The sequence below is a fragment of the Eleginops maclovinus genome, chromosome 1 (genome assembly GCF_036324505.1).
Source record: "Eleginops maclovinus isolate JMC-PN-2008 ecotype Puerto Natales chromosome 1, JC_Emac_rtc_rv5, whole genome shotgun sequence".
NCBI classification, from domain to species: domain Eukaryota; kingdom Metazoa; phylum Chordata; class Actinopteri; order Perciformes; family Eleginopidae; genus Eleginops; species Eleginops maclovinus.
This window is the reverse complement of record NC_086349.1, coordinates 2,279,038-2,299,358: the sequence shown is the minus strand read 5'-3', so window position 1 is coordinate 2,299,358 and position 20,321 is coordinate 2,279,038. Positions and strand designations below refer to the sequence as shown.

General features: G+C 40.9%; 2 protein-coding genes across 2 annotated transcripts in view; both read left to right on the top strand.

The window, feature by feature from the left end:
- The window catches only part of myt1b (myelin transcription factor 1b), a 125,892-nt gene extending 118,541 nt beyond the window's left edge, over window positions 1-7,351 (top strand). Inside the window, 2 exon segments of the mRNA XM_063894171.1 lie at window positions 662-805; window positions 2,150-7,351. Coding sequence (XP_063750241.1) covers window positions 662-805; window positions 2,150-2,293 — 288 coding nt within the window. The 3' untranslated portion in view covers window positions 2,294-7,351.
- A 3,386-nt stretch (window positions 7,352-10,737) lies between these two features.
- LOC134871692 (protein-L-isoaspartate O-methyltransferase domain-containing protein 2) lies at window positions 10,738-19,837 on the top strand. The gene is made up of 7 exons (XM_063894515.1): window positions 10,738-10,891; window positions 13,218-13,378; window positions 13,552-13,702; window positions 14,541-14,643; window positions 14,734-14,905; window positions 15,441-15,564; window positions 17,093-19,837. The coding sequence occupies exons 2-7, from the start codon at window positions 13,223-13,225 to the stop codon at window positions 17,653-17,655; spliced, it is 1,269 nt and encodes a 422-aa protein (XP_063750585.1). The 5' UTR covers window positions 10,738-10,891; window positions 13,218-13,222; the 3' UTR covers window positions 17,656-19,837.
- Window positions 19,838-20,321: the final 484 nt, after the last annotated feature.

Here is a 20,321-nt window from a genome sequence, read left to right as displayed (position 1 = left end):
AAATATCATAATCCCAAGGTTTTTTGCTGTTACAACCTTACCCGTAACGTACAATGACAAATGGTGGCAAAACTATGATAGTCGTTTTTGGTTTATAGATTAAGTAACTGATTTTATTCAGTCATTTTGCGAATAATTTGTCATCCTCCAATTCAAGCATTTAACATCCTAGCAAAACCACTAGGGGCCACAGTGGCCGCTAATGTGGCAAAACAAATGGATTCAAAATACACTTCAAAAGATAAGGAAAGTGATATTCCATGTTGTTATTGTCAAGAAATATCATGGCAAGAGCAGAACCAATGACTGCCTCCTCAATTAGATTTCATAAACTATGCTGTAGTTCTGCATCAGTCTCTATTATGGGCTATTTATAAACAGCAGGTTTGATCAGGATACCGTGAGACGTTACTGATGAATATCTCTGACTAATCGGTGTTCTGCAATGTTTAATCTCACCTTTGAGTCTCGCCTCAGCTAAATTACCTTATGTTAGTTAAAAAACAATATTCTGTAAAAATCTGTATTCCAACCAACACTGTAATAACATTTAAACAAGCAGGAGTGGGGGTGGGTCCTCTTTCCCTCGAGGTGCTTTTACAATTACAACCTTTTACCTGAATTAGTACCATAGAAGCCATCCTGTTGCTGTTTGTTGCAGATCTCCTCCATGGAAATGAACCTAAAGAGCATTGAGCATGAGAACAAGATGATCGAGGAGCAGAACGAGGCTTTGTTCATGGAGCTGTCCGGGCTCAGCCGCGCTCTCATCCGCAGCCTGGCCAACATCCGCCTGCCCCATATGGTGAGTGGCTGTCCGCACACACAACCACAGGGTTCACACACCTTTTTTTTTTTGGGAATGGGAATGTGACGTCATCAACTGCAGGTCAGCCATCTTTGAAGGATAGCGGCGACCTATTGCAACAACAATGTAGCTTTAACCCTTTCAATGTAAAACCCTCTTAACATGGTTGATAGGCAGTGTGAGAGTTCATTCATCACCAATGAGCAAAACAAAAAGAAAGGACCACGTGATTACGTTTTGTTAGTTTACAGAACATGGAAACTTGGCAAGGGAGACGTAGCTAACATCAGGAAGAGACGCCAAATGTGTTGGGTGGCAGCCAACTGCTGAGTGTCACCTGATTTAATACCATAAGACAAATAACTACTTAAGTACTACTACTTCTACTTTGACTTCTACCTCTACTACTTCTTCTTCTACTACTAACACAACTATCACTACTTCTACTACTTATTCTACCACGCTTTAGTCAAGCATGGTAAGCCACCATTTTGTTAGCATTTAGTTAGCATAACATTAGCTACTTTACCTTTGTCCAGATGACTGAATAGTTGACTTTGGACCTGTAGATTTGAAGGTCATGTTCCCATACATTTGTAAATTAAAAAACGACCTGCAAATATTAAACATTTATAGATTGGCGACAGGTGTAGGAACTTCAAACAGCAACATCAGTCACAGATATTGGTGGCAATTTGTCAAGATAATTTGTCATTGATCATCTTCCTAATTCATTTATTCTAGTTTAACGCTCCTCTGCCTCTGGGGAAAGCTTTTCTTGTTAAGGACATTTATGTTTTGCACATACTTTATTCGTTTCATATGCAAAATAGCTGGTGAAATCTGATAGATATTGTGGACAGATGCTTCCGTTTCTGTAGAAACTATCAAAAGTTCGAAGGCTTTATTGTCATATGCACAGCTACAGTTAGTTATACAATCAGAAATGTAAGTCCAAGGGTCCAAGAACAATGCAACATAAATATATATAAGACATAAAACAATAAAACACAACAATAGTAGTGCAAGAAGAAACAGAGTAGCAGCAGTGACTTCATCTGATTTGCCAAACGGAGGGGAGGGAGGGCTTCATACTCGTGTCAGAAAGCGTGTTTCCACTGGGCGTATGGCAGCTGATGTGCTGCTGGTACCTTGGCAGGACTTCCTCCATGTTTCTCCTCTCCTTCATAGATGACTGTGCCGCCCCAGAATGCAACGCTTTTCCCATTCCTCATAGTTTCTATTTGTTTCGAGGTGAGTGCTGAGTGTGTTCAGGCGCATAGCCGCCATGCGCTCCCCTGCTCTACTCAGCTGAGATCGGTTGTTGTTTTGCACCCACAGCAGGAGCCGATCACGGAGCAGAACTTCGACAGCTACGTGAGCACCCTGACCGACATGTACACCAACAAGGACTGCTTCCAGAGCCCTGAGAACAAAGCTCTACTGGAGAGCATCAACAAAGCTGTGAAAGGCATCAAAGTGTGAGGCCCGACGCTGACTGTCCTGAAGCGCAGGAGTGTGACGGAGGTGGAGACGGAGCGACGGCGACATGAAGGAGAGATGTTAAATACTCTACAATATATTGAAATATGATTCAAAAACAAAAAGGGAATTCAGGTTATTTAAATAAAACGGCAACTTTGAAAAAAAAAATCAACCCAGGGAGCACTGTAAGAAGAGAAGTGACGCGGACCAAAATCCACACCATGCTGCTGCTGGGAGCCTTCAGTCAGGATGGATGGGAAGAAGAATAATGTTACTACAAACTGTATCCGGGGATTTTAATATGCTGTATGGTTACCTGTTGTCTCTTTTGTGTCCTTAACTGTTTTTGGAGAGGGTTTCACTGTCGAGCAGCTTCATATCAAACTGAAACTCGGAGGAGCGTGAGCACAGGATCACCTGAAGGAGTGACGTGAAGAGGACGCTTTGACTCTCTCTGCTGTCCTGTCGCACACACTGTGGCGAGTGTGTGTGTTCACCCAAGCTCTCTGATTCATGATTACACACACCCCGGCAATACAAAGCACGCACTACACTGAATGTGTGTTTGCTTTGCAGTATTACTGAGGTAAAGATGTCAACAGCGCAATGTTGACTCAGTTTAGCAGGGAGAAAATAATCTTCAAGCAAGGTCATGTGACTATTCCAGGAACAGTGAAGGGTGTTTATTTTCCACGGGACAGCTGATATCATGATTTTACAAGCAGCAGATTTACTTTTTTTTAAATTTGATTTTGTTTAACTGAAATGATGGTAGTGGTAGTGTGCTCACATTTCAAATTCAGTTGTCATATCAATAGTATTTATGGACATAGGAATTGCACTTCATTTCAATGAATAGTTTTGTCGTACATTAATTAATGTTATATATATGAATTATTTAAACTTGTGAACTTTTAAATTGTAACTTATTGCCATTTATGTTATTGAGGTTTATTTATTTGAAGCAATCTATTTATTAACTTTGTTTTGTAAAACACACACACACACACACACACACACACACACACACACACGCAAAAGCATCATTACTGATTATCATGCGATTGCAAATGTCTCAGTTAATATTTTAAGAAACTATATAGAGAACTGACGAGGCATATTTTGTTTTGACCACTTTTTAAAAACCTTTTTAAGTGCAGATGTTTTATACCTGACAAAAACCTTTTGATAATTTTACAAAAATCTTTTGGGGTTGTTTTTATTTTTTGTTTTTGTTAAATGTTCTTTCTGTTACTGCTACATTCAGAAGCCCACTGCTGAGAAAAAAAGAAAGTATGTATTTATTATTTATTTAATATGAAAGAAATGGACTGATATGGCTGTATATTTATTTTGTTATTTATTTCCGTGATGTAACGGTTGAGTCTGAGTAGTCTTAAAGATTCCACTGCTAATATTTAAATAAAGAAAATCAATACAAATACTGTTTGATTACTTAGGCTTATACCTAGACATACCAGCAGCTGATTGTAAAGACAGAAAAGAAACTAACAAGTGTTCTGTTGCTCTCTGTGTGTTTGCTTTTGTCAGGTAAAAGAAAACCAGGATAAGTTATTTAAAAAAAATGAAAATGTTACCTCTCCCAAGCGCTTTGTAGCGGCCAGCACCGGCTCACCCAAACTCTGTAATGTACCATGGATGCTTCTTAATTCTTTGACTTATTTATACTTTTATCAGCACAATGGTACATGTATAGAGCTGTAATCCAGCAGTGGTTTAGGCTGGATGTATGGGTGTAAAACACACACACACACACACACACACACACACACACACACACACACACACACACACACACACACACACACACACACACACACACACACACACACACACACACACACACACACACACACACACACACACACACAGCAACATATCGAGGATACTGTAGGATGGCCTCCTTTGACAAACTTCTATCAGATAAACATACACACCCTTGTAGCCTTACTCTAGATTTTAATTTTTTGATGCACAAAGTGCCACTAAAAAATAAGAAGAAAAAAAGAACTCACTTTCTTTCCTGATTCTTCGCATTTCTGCAATGTAACAAATGTCTGGTCCCGGGACGGCCACGGCATCAGAGAGCGGTGATTGTTTCAGATGCCTTTATTTCTCTGCCAAGATGGCCATTAGTACACTATATATACATTCTGTATAAATAGATTTTAAAGATGCTATATATATGAATATAAACATACATATATTTTTCCAGTGTAATTGTTGACTTCTTCTTCTCTTGTATTACCTTAACAAAGGATCACTAGCTGTGTAGGAGCCAGTTACACCTGATTTAATACCATAAGACCTGCTCAACTGTGGCTTTAAACATACCATTCACTCGAGCTGAAGGCACTGTTGATGATACAGTCCTTTGGAAATGTTCATAGGTTTCTTTCTTCTCATTTCCTGTACTTGTCTGTCCTTGATCCAGAAATGTCAGAAGCATACTGTGTGTTGTACTACTGAATCTGAAGTTACTGTCATTTAAAACTACATGGTTGGTTCCTAAGTGTCATGTGAGTCCATGTATAGTTAAAAAATGTTCTGCACTCTGTGTTTGGCAGCATTGTGCAGTCCTTGTATTGTTACTAGTGAGGCCTGCTTGCTTCGAGCCCATGGGGGGGATGTCAGTGTGACCTGCCTTTGAGTTATCTGTTGCAGCGACTGTGTGTGCAGTACCATACCGTGTGTGACTCTGATGTCACAGGCATGTTGTAAATGTGCTCTTAGCCAATGTAGAATGAAACTCCTGTGTGCACTTTCTGAAGAGCTGTTGAAAATGCCAGCATTTGACTTGTAAGAACCCTAATAGATCACAAGCAATATTCCCCTCTGCTGGGGGGGGGGCATTGTTTGTTGCCGTAGACAACACGCTGTGTCACATAGAGACATCTCTTTGATTCAGGGGGTTCAGCTGTCAGAGACATGTATTAAAAAAAAGGAAGCGCTACTTTCCTTTCCAAACAAAAACCAAAAGAGATTGACAGAAAGGAGGCAGTGGTTCTCAGGTGAGCGTGGATAGCTGTGAAGCAGTGAGCCATAGGTCAGCCAGTCGGGAGGGGGGGGGGGGGGAGCAGCTAGATCAAGGCCTCCTGTGAAAAGAGATGAGTGTGTGGGAGTGGGAAATTGATTTGCCAGTCTTCGCAATCTCCCCGTTGTTTTAGGAGGAGGCGTTTGTTGCATAAATATGTGTCCATCACTCAAAAGAATGTCGAAAGCTTTTATGACTTTTAAACCCACCCTCCCCTTCCTCATGTCTTGTGTAACCTTTCCTCAGGAAAGATCATTTTGATGCATTTGGTTAACAAAGTAGTATATTCTTCCTCTCTTGAAAATGCATGAGAATGCTACCCAAGAGTGTTTAAGACTGTGAATATTCTCCTAACTTATTTGATATGGCATGACCCCTTTTAAACTGCTTGATGAAACTGTCTGCTGAGGTATGTAAATGAAGAACACTGAGGCCATGAAAGCATCGCATTTTCAGAAAAATGTCAGTGGAGGAAGCAAACGCAGCCTCCGGCCGGTCCTGCACCCACACACTGTATGTTTCTTATTTACAGAGAGTACTGGGTGATGGGGGAGAGGTGGTTTATTCAGATTATTCTAAATAGCAAAGAAATTAAAACCAGGCTGGTCAGGGCCCCAGTTTCCACCCGGAATATAAATGAATTCAACATGATGAAAGTTTCAGGGAGGCCAGCTCATACCAAAACCCAGCTGTGTGTTTTAGAAAGGGGGTGGCAGGTGGGGGCGGGCATCCTGGTTCCAGGTTAGGTCCAGGTCCTGGTCACACTTGGTCGTAGAAATTGACTCAATGATAGGGATGTCTAGTCGAGGCACTTTTCATAGAGCTGAGCAAAACCAAACCCCCCCCCCATCCAAACACCAACAAACCCCCCCCGCTGTAGTTACAAGCCGTGTGGTCTTATCATGTGTGCCTTTCTCACTCCACTCATTTCAAGATATGGTATGTTTACACTTGGCAGACCTGGTTCTGATAGTGTTCTGGTCCGGATCTAGATCTCTTAACAATACTGCATGGGAAAAAAATGAAACGTTGCCTTTAATTAAATGTTTTTTGTCAACACATTTCACATAACTGTATTAGGTTTGTTGAAAGCAATAATATTAAGTTGAAGTTGTTTAAACTTAATATTATTTACATTAAATTAAAGTCAATGTTTCAGATTTTTTAGTGTGTGGGTGTCTTAGGGCGGGGTTGTGTGTGTGTGTGTGTGTGTGGGGGGGGGGGGGGGGCGGATAAACGTGTCTTCACACAGGTAGAGGGCATTCTGTTGTGCCACAGACACAACACTACACACTCCTGTTAGGCTAAAGAAACTGTGATCTCATCGTTGTGTGGATTCAGGTACCAAAACTGCACGGACAGTTTCTGTGAAGGAATCTGAAGAACATCTTCATCATCTTCATCCCTAGATAATGCATCAGTGTGCAGGGCGTTATTTTGAAACAAGTGGAAGTCTCTGTACATATTTGTATTAAGAAGAAAACAGTGTTATTGTTGTTGTATTGGAGACAAAAAGTGCAAAAGAAAAAAAAAAGTTTGTGACAAAGAAAAAAAAATCCACAGCCAAGGGGTGTCCTGCTAGCACATTTTTACAGAGATGAGCTATTTTTACTGGTGATTTTCTAGGCATTGATATTGATATCCTTTTAAAAAAGTACAAAACTTCCAAAATTACAAGCACTTCCACCCTGATAGATTGTATGGTCCTTTTTGTTACTTTTGTAGATGTGGTCGTTCCTTTACTACTGCACCGTTTTGTAAAGTGGGACAGGCCTTGGCTGTGTGTCTCGGGGTCTCATGATGTTTCTGTTTTAAGTTGTTTCTGTTGGGGGAGTAAAACACTGTAGATGGGACGTTTGTGACTGTGTGTTTGTGTACCTGTGTACATGTTCCCTTGTTCCTGTGTCAGTGTTATAAACCAGAGAAGTGATGTCAGTTATTGTGGGGGTATGAACCATTTTAAATGTTCTCTATGAAAAACAAAAATAAAGAATCATAGACAATACGACTCTGTCCAATCTGTGTGTGTGTGTGTGTTCTTGTTCATGTTGTTTTGTGGGGACCATTTTCACATACAATAATTCTGCTTTGGAGTACTATGGTGCATACATAAACACATTCAGATAAATGTGAAATAAGATCAAATATAGAGGTATTGTTTATTATAAGATCATAAAATTTGTACAAGAAATATAAATGTACAAACAAGAATAATGTACAATAAGTATATGACTAATAAAAAGTGTATCTGGATTAAAAGTGGAAGAACTGTGCACTTTTCAAAGCGGCAGTATTGTGTAAAATTGTCAAAAAGACTATTACGTAGTTAAAAAAGTATTATTTCTGACTTTTGTATAAACAGCACGGAACTTCAGGGAACATGCATAAACTGCAATATTTAATACATAACACTTTATACTTGAGTTCAAGTGTACATTTGAGTATTTCAGAGTGTTATAGTGCAGATTTAGTGAAAGCTATGTGAGGTAGTGGGCAGTGACTGGATTATACTGATCAGATATGAAACAGATGTTTTTATATTGCTTTGTTTTTTAATTCGACTCTCATTTAATTAATCTTTTATTCCTATTTTCTAAAAAAGCGTGTGTGTGTGTGTGTGTGTGTGTGTGTGTGTGTGTGTGTGTGTGTGTGTGTGTGTGTGTGTGTTTTTTAGGTGAACTGAAGTATATTCTACATTGACACACAGCAGGAGCACACACTCAGAACACACTCCTTCCTGACTGCAGGCTAAACAAAATGGGTGACCAGAGTGTGTGTGTTAATGTGCTGTTATATGTAGTTTGTATGTTGAGCAGCACTGACATCTGCTGGAGCATGAAGTAATCGGCATGTTTTGTGACTACATGGAGTATCACAGGACGTTATGTCTCTCTGGAGATCTTTACAATTTGTTTCGGCAGTCCTCAAATAATAATCATTCTCGAACACTGTGTGAAAGTCTGAAATACATAGTTCTCTTTCCCACAACACTATATGCATGTGTTATTGCATTTTGGCTTTTGAATTTATAAAGTGTTTTCTGTCTAATGCATACATGGCAGACATTTAGGCAAATTGGAGTTTTTTTTAACTTCAAACTCTGCCTGAATAATAAGTGTATAATAAAGTGCAGATGAAAATGTCCCCATTTACACCCATAAAAATTGAATGTTTTTCAACCAACATCATTACAACATAAAAATGTATTTTTTATACATAAATTGGTTTAGTAGGCCTACAACATCTTTCACTGGCCCAGTGATGCGTCCATTCAGTCCTGATGGTTAAAATAAACTATTTACACTTGAGTTTTGGTGTTCAGCAACATGACAACTAACATTTGAAAAAATAAATGTTTCGCAGTTGATCTGTAACTGATCACAGGTGGTCGGATTCAGCTCAGTGCTCTGCTGTCATCGCTCACAGAACAGGTCAAAGTATTCTGTGTGGCTGCGTCAGGTCCGAGGAAGAGCCAGGGTTAGTCAAAACTTTTATCACCTCTCCCTCCCTGACTCACTGGACCCCCCTGCAGTTTGCCTACAGAGCAAACAGGTCCACGGATGATGCCATCTCCCTCCACCCTCCACACTGCCCTCTCCCACAGGACCAGAGGAACACTTATGTGCGAATGCTGTTCATTGACTACAGTTCAGCATTCAACACCATTGTGCCCTCCAGCTCATCATTAGCTCAGGGACCTTGGGTCAACAGCGCCCTCTGTGACTGGATCAGGAGCTTCCTGACGGGCAGATCCCAGGCAGTGCGGATGGGGAACATCACATCCTCCACCTTGACCCTCAACACCGGAGCCCCTCAGGGTTGTGTGCTCAGCCCTCTCCTCTACTCCCTGTTCACGCACGACTGCGTGGCCACACACAGCTCCAACACCATCATCAAGTTGCTGACGACACGACCGTCATCGGCCCTGATCACAGACGGCGACGAGACGGCGTACAGAGAGGAGGTCAGAGCCCTGACATCTTGGTGCCAGGACAACAACCTCCATTCAACGTCAGCAAAACAAAGGAGCTGATTGTGGACTACAGGAAGTGGCAGAGAGAGGCACACACACCATCACCATCGACGGGACTCCTGTGGAAGTCAGCAGCTTCAGGTTCCTCGGGGTAAACATCCGTGAGGACCTGACATGGATACACCAGGGTCATATCCAAGACGGCTCGACAGCGGCTCTTCTTCCTCCGCAGGCTGCGGAAGTTCAACATGGACTCCAGGTACTCTGCAACTTCTACAGGTGCACCATCGAGAGTATCCTGACTGGCTGCATCACCGCATGGTATGGCAGTTGCACCGCCCTCAACCGTAAGACTCTACAGAGGGTGGTGAAAACTGCTCAGCACATCACCAGGACGGGAGCTGCCATCATGGAGGGACCTCTACACCCAGCGGTGTAGGAAGAAGGCCGGTAGGATATTAAAGGACCCCCATCACCCCAGCAACTTTCTGATCTGTCTGCTGCCGTCTGGCAGACGGTACCGCAGCATCCGGACCAAGACTACCAGACTCAGAGACAGTTTTATACCCAAGGCTATAAGACTGCTGAACTCCTGAGCTGTGTGAATGTCTCACATCTGTTTATAGTACACACATACATATATATATATATATATTATACACATCTGCCATACATATCTGTTTATAGTACACATATTTATATATCATACTATCTGCCATATACATCTGCTATAAATAATATGTGGCATCTGTCCATACCTCCTCATTCCACAGCGTAAGTATTTAAATACTCTCAATGTATTCCAACATATGTATATATTTCACATCCTCAAATCTTTACTGCTTGAATTGTAATATTCTTCTCTCTTTTTGCATTTTTATTTATCTTATTTGCACCATGTATGTTGAGTTGTTGGAGGAGCATCGGACATAAGATTTTCATTGCCAACATATACACTGTATCTGCTGTGCATATGACAAATAAAACCTTGAAACCTTGAATACAGGGACAGAGGTAGCACAGATTGTCAGTACATTACAGTCAAATATATTCAAATTAAACATATCAGATATGCATAAGTATTCAAAATGTGCACCTTGTATAACAATATATAATATATGTATATGACAATAGGTGATGTATGAGTAATAATAACATAAATGCTGAATTGCATAGTTTCAAAAGGCTCTTGCTGCTGACGGTGAAGTAACTCCCCAGTACCAGTCTTTACATAGCCATCATAAAATTACGTTTTAGTTTAGCAAACCAACAAATAGACCCTAAATATGAAAATGAACTGGTTAACAAGATAACAAATATACAAAACATCCTGATGGACTGCCATTTAATATCTTGAGTGCTCCACTTCCTGCTCTGTGCACAATGTAGGCCACTATCCTCCGCCGTTACGTTACGTTACGTACAGTACGTCAGACGTCATCGCGTCAGCTGGCCGAATGTTTACATCCAGGCAGCAGTGGTGTGTTTCTCCCTGGATCTCCACAACAACAAAAGGCTGAACACACGGAAACCCTCTGCTTCAGAAAACACCAGTCTGCGTTTTCACAAGGTAGAACACTAGCTTAATCATATTTTAACCTGGAGGCTCAATCAGAGCTAGCTGTTTGCCTCTACACAGTAGCAGCTAGCTCTTATCATTCTGGTCTCGCTCTTTCTTCTCCAGCGAAGAGAATGCGGTTATTTCTGTTTGCGTCGACCTTGCCACCGCGTGACAGTCTGTTTTAGATGTAATATTTACTTTTAGTTGTTCATACGAGACGATCGTTTGACTAAGAGTGCTTGAATTTGAGTGTTAGTCGAATTGAGATCCCCTGAGTGGCGCAAACAGCAGCCGCAGCCGCGTGCAGCAGCAGCAGCAGCAGCCTGTGCATGTGTGCACAGGCTCAAACCTGCGGGACTTGACTTTACTGTGCCTGTGAACCCTGTCAGCGGAACAATGCACGTGACAGCTTTTTTATTGAACGTGCAGATGATTTGCAAAGTCTCAAATAGCGGCAGTGTTTCTGCAGGAAGTTTAAACCCTACTAACCAAAGCGCTTAGTGCGGTAGACCCCAGGTAACAACGCCTTCGTGTGGTCATGCATGCTAATACACTGAGCCAGAATCCCAATACCTATATCACAAAGTTACAGCTAAAGTAAAGAGGTATGCACAATATATAAAAGATAAAAATAGAAGTTACAGAACATACAATTGACAAAAATACACATCCAGGTGGACAACAAAAAATACCAGTAACAGTATTATTTTTACAAATAAGTAGCATGTATAGTGGTGTGATAGCAGCCAGATAAGAGTAATACAAGTGGAAGTATATATTGCACAGGTATTACAGATTTATTCCAGTAGTTCAATTGTCTAACTACGAGAAAGCAGCCAGTAAAAGTAATAATTATAAAGCTGTGTGTGTATATATATATATATATATATATATATATTATATATATATATATATTCTGTAAGCTCACTTTATTTAATTTTTTTTTCAAGTGCAAAATGATTAGCATGCAAACATACTTAAAGTACCAAACGCACAAATACTCATAATGCACAATGGCCATTTTCTGAATTATATATATATGTATGTATATGTAATATCACTGTATTGTAATTGATAGTACATTATTGTGTTCATAACTGTAATTTAGTTAAGTTTAATTTGTTTAACCTTTTTATGGTGTCAGGTCTCTTAATCCTTAATAGTATATCATCATGTATGAATTGATTTCTTATTAGTTACTAATGTAGTGGAGTATAAAGTACAATATTTACCTCCAGAATGTCGTTTAGTAGAAGTTTAATGTAGCATGAAATGAAAATACTCAAGTAAAGTACAAGCACCTGAAGCTGTACTTGAGTGAATGTACTTAATTACTCTCCACCACTGTATATATAATATATTATGTATAATATTCACAGGGCAAAGGTTCTAGATTTACTTTTCATCTTGATGCAACAACTGCTGTGGGTTCTTTTTGTTGATTCCATGGCCGGAACACATCCTCTTCATCTCAACACAAGAGGCATGAAAGGCGGAGGTGCAGGAATATGTAAATGCACCCCCCTTTGTTCTTTTATTACCTCATGACCATGGGGCAGCATTTGGCTGCCCTATGATCTCCTTGGTGTTGTTTTTCACATGGCCCTGAACCACTGCCCTGCCTCAGTCCTTTGCTTTGTGCATAAAGTCTCAGTCTGAGCACATTTTAAGTTATCACACAAAGGTAGATTTAAAAGTATGATACGTGGAAGAATTATTATCCCTATTTTCCATAGTTTGTTGAATTGTATACTTGTATATGTTTCTAATATCTGTTATTCTAATCAAGGTAGTGTGGAAATGTTGTGTCCCCTTTGAGCATGAGTCAGCATTGTCTTCCAGAAACTGTCATAAATTGATTTTTGATCAAGACACATTTTTAGCCAGATCTTAGTTTCTAACATATTTGAACAAAATAAAGGATTAGAATAGTATTACTGGATCTTAAGTTACCAGAGAAACAAGCGTAGCCAGGGGAACACGGAATTTTTGCGGTAAGTGCTTCTTTCAGAATTTTCACTCGTTTGAATCATATATATATGAGAAGATTTACACATTATATTCTGAAGTTCAATTTGAAGTTGGAGTTGTGGCCTGCTTTCTCTCTATAAATCATAAATGAACTCTCGAAGTATGATTAAGAGGCTTTTAACAGCCAGTCTGAGAGAGCAGAATTACAGAAGTATTTGGAGATGAGTTGTTTCCTTTAGATTTCCCCCCTAGTCCAGCGTTGACCTCAGTGTGCAGAAATGCCTCCTGCAGTGTGTTCTCCCATACATCTTTTAAAGTCATTTAGTTATTGTCATGGTAACAGCCTGTTCCTCTCTGCCTTCAGTCAACATGGGCGGAGCTGTCAGTGCCGGAGAAGACAATGACGACTTGATTGACAACCTGAAGGAGGCGTACTACATCCGCTCAGACCTGGTGGAGCGAGCCTTCAGAGCTATCGACCGTGCTGACTATTACCTGGATGAGTACCGGGACAATGCCTACAAGGTGAGCACACTGGCTCCAGAGAAACAGCCTGATGATGACAGGGTCTGGAGAAGCCGGGAGGATGAAATAGTGTTGTAATTATTCACTGGATAGTTGCTCTGTTTTTAATTGCTTCCGTAATGTTTTGTAGTCTGAGGGGCCTTGGTATAAGGACTGCTTGTTGATGTTGTTAGGACTTGGCGTGGCGGCATGGAAACATCCACCTGTCCGCTCCCTGTATCTACTCTGAGGTGATGGAGGCTCTGGACCTCCGCCCCGGACTCTCCTTCCTCAACCTGGGCAGTGGCACTGGATACCTGAGCACCATGGTCGGCCTCATACTGGGTATGTGGGAAGTGATGGTTCAGTAAACATGTGGCAGCATGAAGGATGAGAGAAGTTTACATTCCACATGCTTTTCAATTAAAAAAATCATAAAAAGTCGCAATAAAGTTTAGATTTATTATACTCTAATGTACCTAAAATAGGGAATTGTTTTGTTACAGCAGCATGTAAACAATGCATTGCACTTGAGTTAAAAATACAGAATAATATGTAAAATAATAATGAACATAAACAGTTACTATATTAGATAGATACGTTTCTATACAGTATCTATAGAATACACAATTTAAAATATACAGAATTAGTTTTGAAATACACATAATAGACTACTAAAATGAAAAGTAAAAATACAAGATACTATATTTATATATATTTAAATTCAAGACAATGAGTTAGAGTTTGAGTACAATTTCTACAGATTATTCACATTTATTAAAAGGGGAAAACTGTGACATGGTTTAAAACAAAACATCATTGACATGGCATTAAATCAATGAGCGAGGTCTGAGCTGAATACACATTTCACTTTTACAAAAAGTCAAAATAATTTCAGAGACAATATTTCAGTGCAAAGCGAGCCGGTTTCATCAGATGCTTAATGTTTCAAACTTTTTGTTTGTTTTGGATCCTCACAGTCCAGTTGATTTATGGGTAGTTATAGGACTATTGCTGACAGTAAAACAGAGCTTCTGCTGCTGTCCACTTAGCATTTAATGAGCTCAGGGCCAAATTTAAAGACATTTCATAAAGGTGTATTGACTGGCCTTATACGTCATCATCACACCACATCCTGTGTGTTTGGAATCCATGTCAATGTGTCTTCTTCTACCTGCTGCAGGACCCTTCGGAGTGAACCATGGGATTGAGCTGCATGCAGATGTGATTGAGTATGCGTACCAGAAGCTCGAATCCTTCATCAAAACCAGCGACAGCTTCGACAAGTACGTGTCTAAAACATGTCAGAGTTTACAGGCTATTGTTCTAAATCTTCTCCTGTATAACTCTTTCTCCGGGCTCCTGTCTCTGTGCAGGTTTGAGTTCTGCGAGCCATCCTTCGTGGTGGGGAACTGTCTGGAGGTTCCTCCGGAGAGCCGTCAGTATGACCGGGTGTACTGCGGGGCGGGGGTGCAGAAGGAGCATGAGGACTACATGAAGAACCTGCTGAAGGTGGGGGGCATCCTGGTGATGCCTCTGGAGGAAAAGGTGGGAGTCATGCCTCAGAGACGCAGCATGGTGCAAACCTGTTCTCCATTCAGCAGGGAACACATGCTTCATTTAACACTTATAAACAGATATACATTTCTATTATTTGTCAACAACTATAACTACTGGGTAAGGCTGCTCTATAAACACATATACGTAATGAGTGACTAAAAGCATGTCATAACCCAATTTACAATGTTCATACACTGCGTTTCAATGTAAAAAAGCAGGTATATTATTTTACCTTATTAATAATGGATATTATTGTCCATATTGGTCCATGATTGTCTTTGAAAGGTTGTGTTGGGTCAGTGTTTGTGGTTTTGTATATTATATTTCACCTTGTAACTGTGTTTTCATAGAGATGATCTCAAAAGCTTTTGTTGTCTTTTGACACTTTTATTATGGGATGATTACATGTGCTTTATCTCTTTAACCCAAATTGACCACTCTTTAGACAATGTGGGTCAAAAACAGAGAGTAGTTTGTTGAAGTTGTTGGCTCCTCTTAACACAGACTGATTTTCTTCCTGCAGCTGACTAAGATCACCCGCACAGGGCCGAACAGCTGGGAGACCAAAAAGATCATCTCTGTGTCCTTCGCTCCTCTGGCGCTGCCCAAACACAGCACCAACGGGAAACCCAAGACTGTCCCGCTGCGTGAGTCTCATCTTCAACGTTATTCAAATACGAAAATACTAGTATGACTATTGATACATATAGCGTAGACCAGTGGTTCTCAAACTTCTACAGTCAGGCCCCCCTTGGGTAATGGAAATATTTTTGATTTTAGATTGGTAGGATTAATTGTATGTAGTTGTACAAACATTACATTTTCTCTGCTAATAATAACAACACAAAGATCCAACTATAACTGTATATGTTATTATGGATAGAACATAAAAAACGGTGAAATGATTGGTATTTTTATTTGTTATTTCTGAATTTGTTTAGGGAAAAACTAAACAAATTGGAAACAGAATTAAAATTGCTTTATTTAATATATATCGTGGATTCTGGGCTGCTAGCACACATATCATACCTGCAGTAAGTAACTAAGTACTGTACTTAAGTACAATTCTGAGATACTTGTACTACTTGAGTATTTTAGGTTTTGCTACTTTGTACTTCTACCCCACTATAATTCAGAGGTAAATGGTGTACTTTTACTCCCCTACATTTATTTAATCCCTTTAGTTAGTGAAATATAATCAGCCCTTAATCACGCTTTAGTTATTGTCATGGTCCCACCTTACACGTAATTGGGGCGACAGAGCTTTGATTTATGGCAGAAAGCTGTGCATTTCTCCCTCTGAATAGGATGCCTTTTGGCCAGCTGCTTGGACAGATTTCTCCTGATTACGCGGAAATACTCATGTCAAACGAGCGTTGTCCACATCGAGCCTTGTAGAGTGTAGGTTTTGAACAATCCGCGCTCCCTGTCCCCGGCAGGTCTCTGTGTGCACGGGGCTGCAGCGTGTCTTTGAGCGAGCAGCCCCGTCCCCCACACACACGAGAGAGAGGTCTCTCTTGTGAAGAGAGCAGAAATAATGATATTGCAAGTTAGAAACGTACTTGGTTGGATAAAATGTGCAAGATAACTTTGATGTAGCAATAATAAATAATAAACCTTTTTTGTTTTGTTGTTATAACAAAGGGCCACCATTGTTTGTTTACAACTTCCTCCCAAGCTTCACGCGCCCCCCTGCAGTTCCTCCGCGCCCCACTAGTGGAGCGTACCCCCCAGTTTGAGAACCACTGTGGTAGACCATGAAAACGACGTTGAAAAGTTGAAGACTCACATTGAAAACCATGTATAGTACATACAATGGGTCTGTTCAATAAAAGTTTCAAATATGTTCATGACAGCTGATTCTTCAGAGAGCAAATTATGTCTTAAAAAATCTCTATATTTTATGTTAGCTTACAGTATTGCTTGCCTTTGTTACGTGCTGTAGTTACCTACAGTTAGGCAGTGTGTATTTCTAGGGCTGTTGTTGTGAAAGGAAAGAGTAGATCAGTTATTGCGCTTTCTTTGTCAATTGCCACAGAAGTGATAAAGTTTTGCCATCATGGTTCGGATTTTGGAGCCCTGTGTTGTAGTTGTTTTATAAAACTTCCGCCCGGGTGTGTTAAGGCCTTCAGTTGTTCTATTAAACCTGTGTCTAATCGCTATTTCCTTTCCCAGCCAAGTATGAGGTGCGGACGTTGCAGGAGCTGGCTCGTATCTGCATCCGCCACACCCTCAGAGTGACCACGGACGGGGGGGACAGCCAATCACGCGGCAGAGGATCCTCGTTCTCCGTGGGCAGGGGCCTAGCGGTGGCCGGGCTCCATAAGTACGGCCCCCGCTTCAAGCGCAGGCGCGTCCACCGGCGCCACTGCAACGCGCTGGTCCTGGCCACGCGGCAGGTGGTGGCCAGCAGCGGCATGGGCCCCGCCCCTCTGGACAGCAACAACAACCAGGGAGGACGAGCGGAGGACGAAGAGGAGGCAGGAGAGAGGGAGGCCAGGCGGCAGATGAGAGGGAGCAGGAGGGCGGGGAGGGGAGCGGGCGCCGTGGTGGAGGAGGAGGAGACTGTGGAGGAAGAGGACGAGGAAGAGGAGCAGCAGGAGGGGGAGGAGGAGGAGAAGGAGACCGGGGAGCTGCTGCGACCTCAGCCGCCCGTCAACCTCCTCAGAGAGAGGATCCTCGGCCTGCCGCTGCCTGAGCCTCTCAAGATGTACCTGCTGTACTACAGAGAGAAGTGAGGGGCCCGGGGCCACAGCGTGAAGAGGCTCAACATGAACCGAGCAGGACCCATTACTGACCCCCGGTGTCCCTCTCACCTACATTATCCATTCTCTTCCCCTCTCCCTGTTTGCCCGCTGTTCTTTACTCCATTCATTCCCTGACACTGTAAAGAGGTTAATTTGTTCAGTGGGGGGGGGGGGGGGGCAGCATAGTGAACCCAGAAATGTAGCACCCCAAAGTTTTATGTTAGAAATGTATAGTAGGGTCCCCAGCACATAGAAAACTGCCGGATGCTGACTTGCATATGTTGGGTAATTAGCACCAGTAGCATAATTTGTGTTAGTTAGCATATGCTACCAATAGCTAAAAAATGTCTTGGCACATATTGACCTGTTTGAGGTTATTGAGGATGCTGAATCAATTCCTGACATTTTCAGGATCCCAAATGGGAAATTGAAAGTTTTAGGGGACTCAAAACTGCCAATTTTGATCCTAAATACATCTTAAACTGATTCAACCTCCTTCAATCACCTCCAAAACCACACTCATATTGTCAGCATCGGCCATTGCATTTTTAGCTATTGTCTGCATATGCCAATTAACATAACTTATGCTAATTGTGCAAATTGCCCAACGTATGCAGGTTAGCATCCAGCAGTTTCTATGTGCTGGGGAGCCGTGCTATACATTTCTTACATAAAACTTTGGGGGACTGAACATCTCCGGGTTCACAACAGGACTCTATGAGCTGGAGACTAGACTAGGAGGGGAGGGTGGCGGAGCATACAACCAAACAGTCACCAACACTTTGTCTCCACTGAGGTGCAAAGATATAGTTATAAATACACAAACCATTACCAATTTGCTCTGTATATTCTGACCAATCCCAGCATAACAACAGCTTTAAAGAGGGTCCCTCAGACCAGGAGGTGTAGCACTGCTCCTCCCATCCACAGGCCCCAGTTTAGAGGTGTGGAAGCTGGTTGTGTATTCTAATAAGGGAGATGTGGTTTTGAAAAGGAAGCCTTCATGAGGGATGTGCATTCTGAGGCCAGTGTCATACTGAATGATATCGCAGCTCGTGACCAACATATTCCCTCTGATTCCCAAATAAAAGGCGAGCCTTGATTCCATTAAACATTTGAACGGCCTGCTTCTCACGGCCAAGTGTTGCTCTTCATTTGAAGATATTTTATGAGCTTTTTCCATTAAAAGTTCTCCTCTTTTCTATGCATATATTTTATTGTATGAGTCAAGTCTTCTTTTGACTTATGGAGACGATTCTGAGCTCAATCCTAACAAGTGTATCCAAATAGAAGTCTCAGTGCTTCTTTACATCCCATAATATTCTCTTAACCAAAAGAGAATGACTGTAAAAGATCACATAGCTACTAATATTCCAATTGACATAAATAAACCAGCATGATAATACATAACCGATGTTTCTGATGATTGGCAGTGTTCCGTGCTGTCATGTTGTTTTGCCTGTCTGGTAGTATTTTGATTTGTTGAATTTAAAGAGACTTGAAGTGTTGTGTACATATGAAATGTCATGTTATATGAATCATAAACACATGACAAGTAGAAGAAGCATCTTCTCCCACGTTTCTGTTGTAGTTTATCTTTAGATGGAGCATCCTCGCTTTGTTTCTTTTTGCTTTTGTACCACACTCTCTGCTCCCCCTCTGTGCCAAACTTCTGTTGCATTGACTAAAGTGCGGAGAGGGAATGGGATCGACAGGAAGTCTGAAGACCAATAGCTAGTTTTGAAATGAGTGGTTGTTCATGTGTCATCATGTAAGGCTTAGAAAGAATCCCATTGGACAGTTTTTATCTGAAGAATGTCTGCAAGTAAGGAGACAAGGCAATACCCCGCATCACCCGATACAGTTATAAGATCAATCATGGATGTTATAACTGCAGGAATCTGAATATCTGTGCAGCTTATTCGAGGAATATATCCAACCCTGCCCGGGAGGACAGTCCTCTGCTGGATCTGCCTTCAGTGTGACCATCTGCTCAACATGAGGACCCTCCATGTCTGGCTGTTGTGCATTGTGATTCTGCTGAATGTATATACTCATGGTGGGATGTGGGTGGGTTTCTTTTGCACTTAAGTTTTGGTGAGAATGGATTGGTTGTTTTTGAAATGGAGCTGTACTATTGACTGCTGTTAATAAAGTGCAATATAAAAAAAGATTCCAGCTGCAAATGGAATGTGATTGGCTAAGATAACGTCTGCTGATCACTGATACTCCCTTATAAATGTCTCAGTAAACACAGGACATAGAGAAGAATATACGGTGTATACATCTAAGGTCATAATGCAGAATGTCAAAACATATTGAAATGTTATAGTATGTCAAAAACATGGATAAAGTCATACTATAGTATGTTAATACAAAAGAAAATTTAAGTATATGTTGCAAAAAGCCATAGTATAGTATGTTGAAAATAGAATGAAAAAGTACAAAATGTCTACAAACATAGTAGTTTGTTGAACATTTAAAAAAAATCAAAGATAGGTTGTCAATTTATTTTTTTTAAGTCCTAGTCTTTGTAAAAATATCAAAGTCATATATTCTGTCGTTAATATGAAAGAAAATTCAAGTATATGTCTCAAAAATATAATATAATGTATGAAAATTATGAAAAAGCTGTAGTATGTGTTGGAATGTGCCAT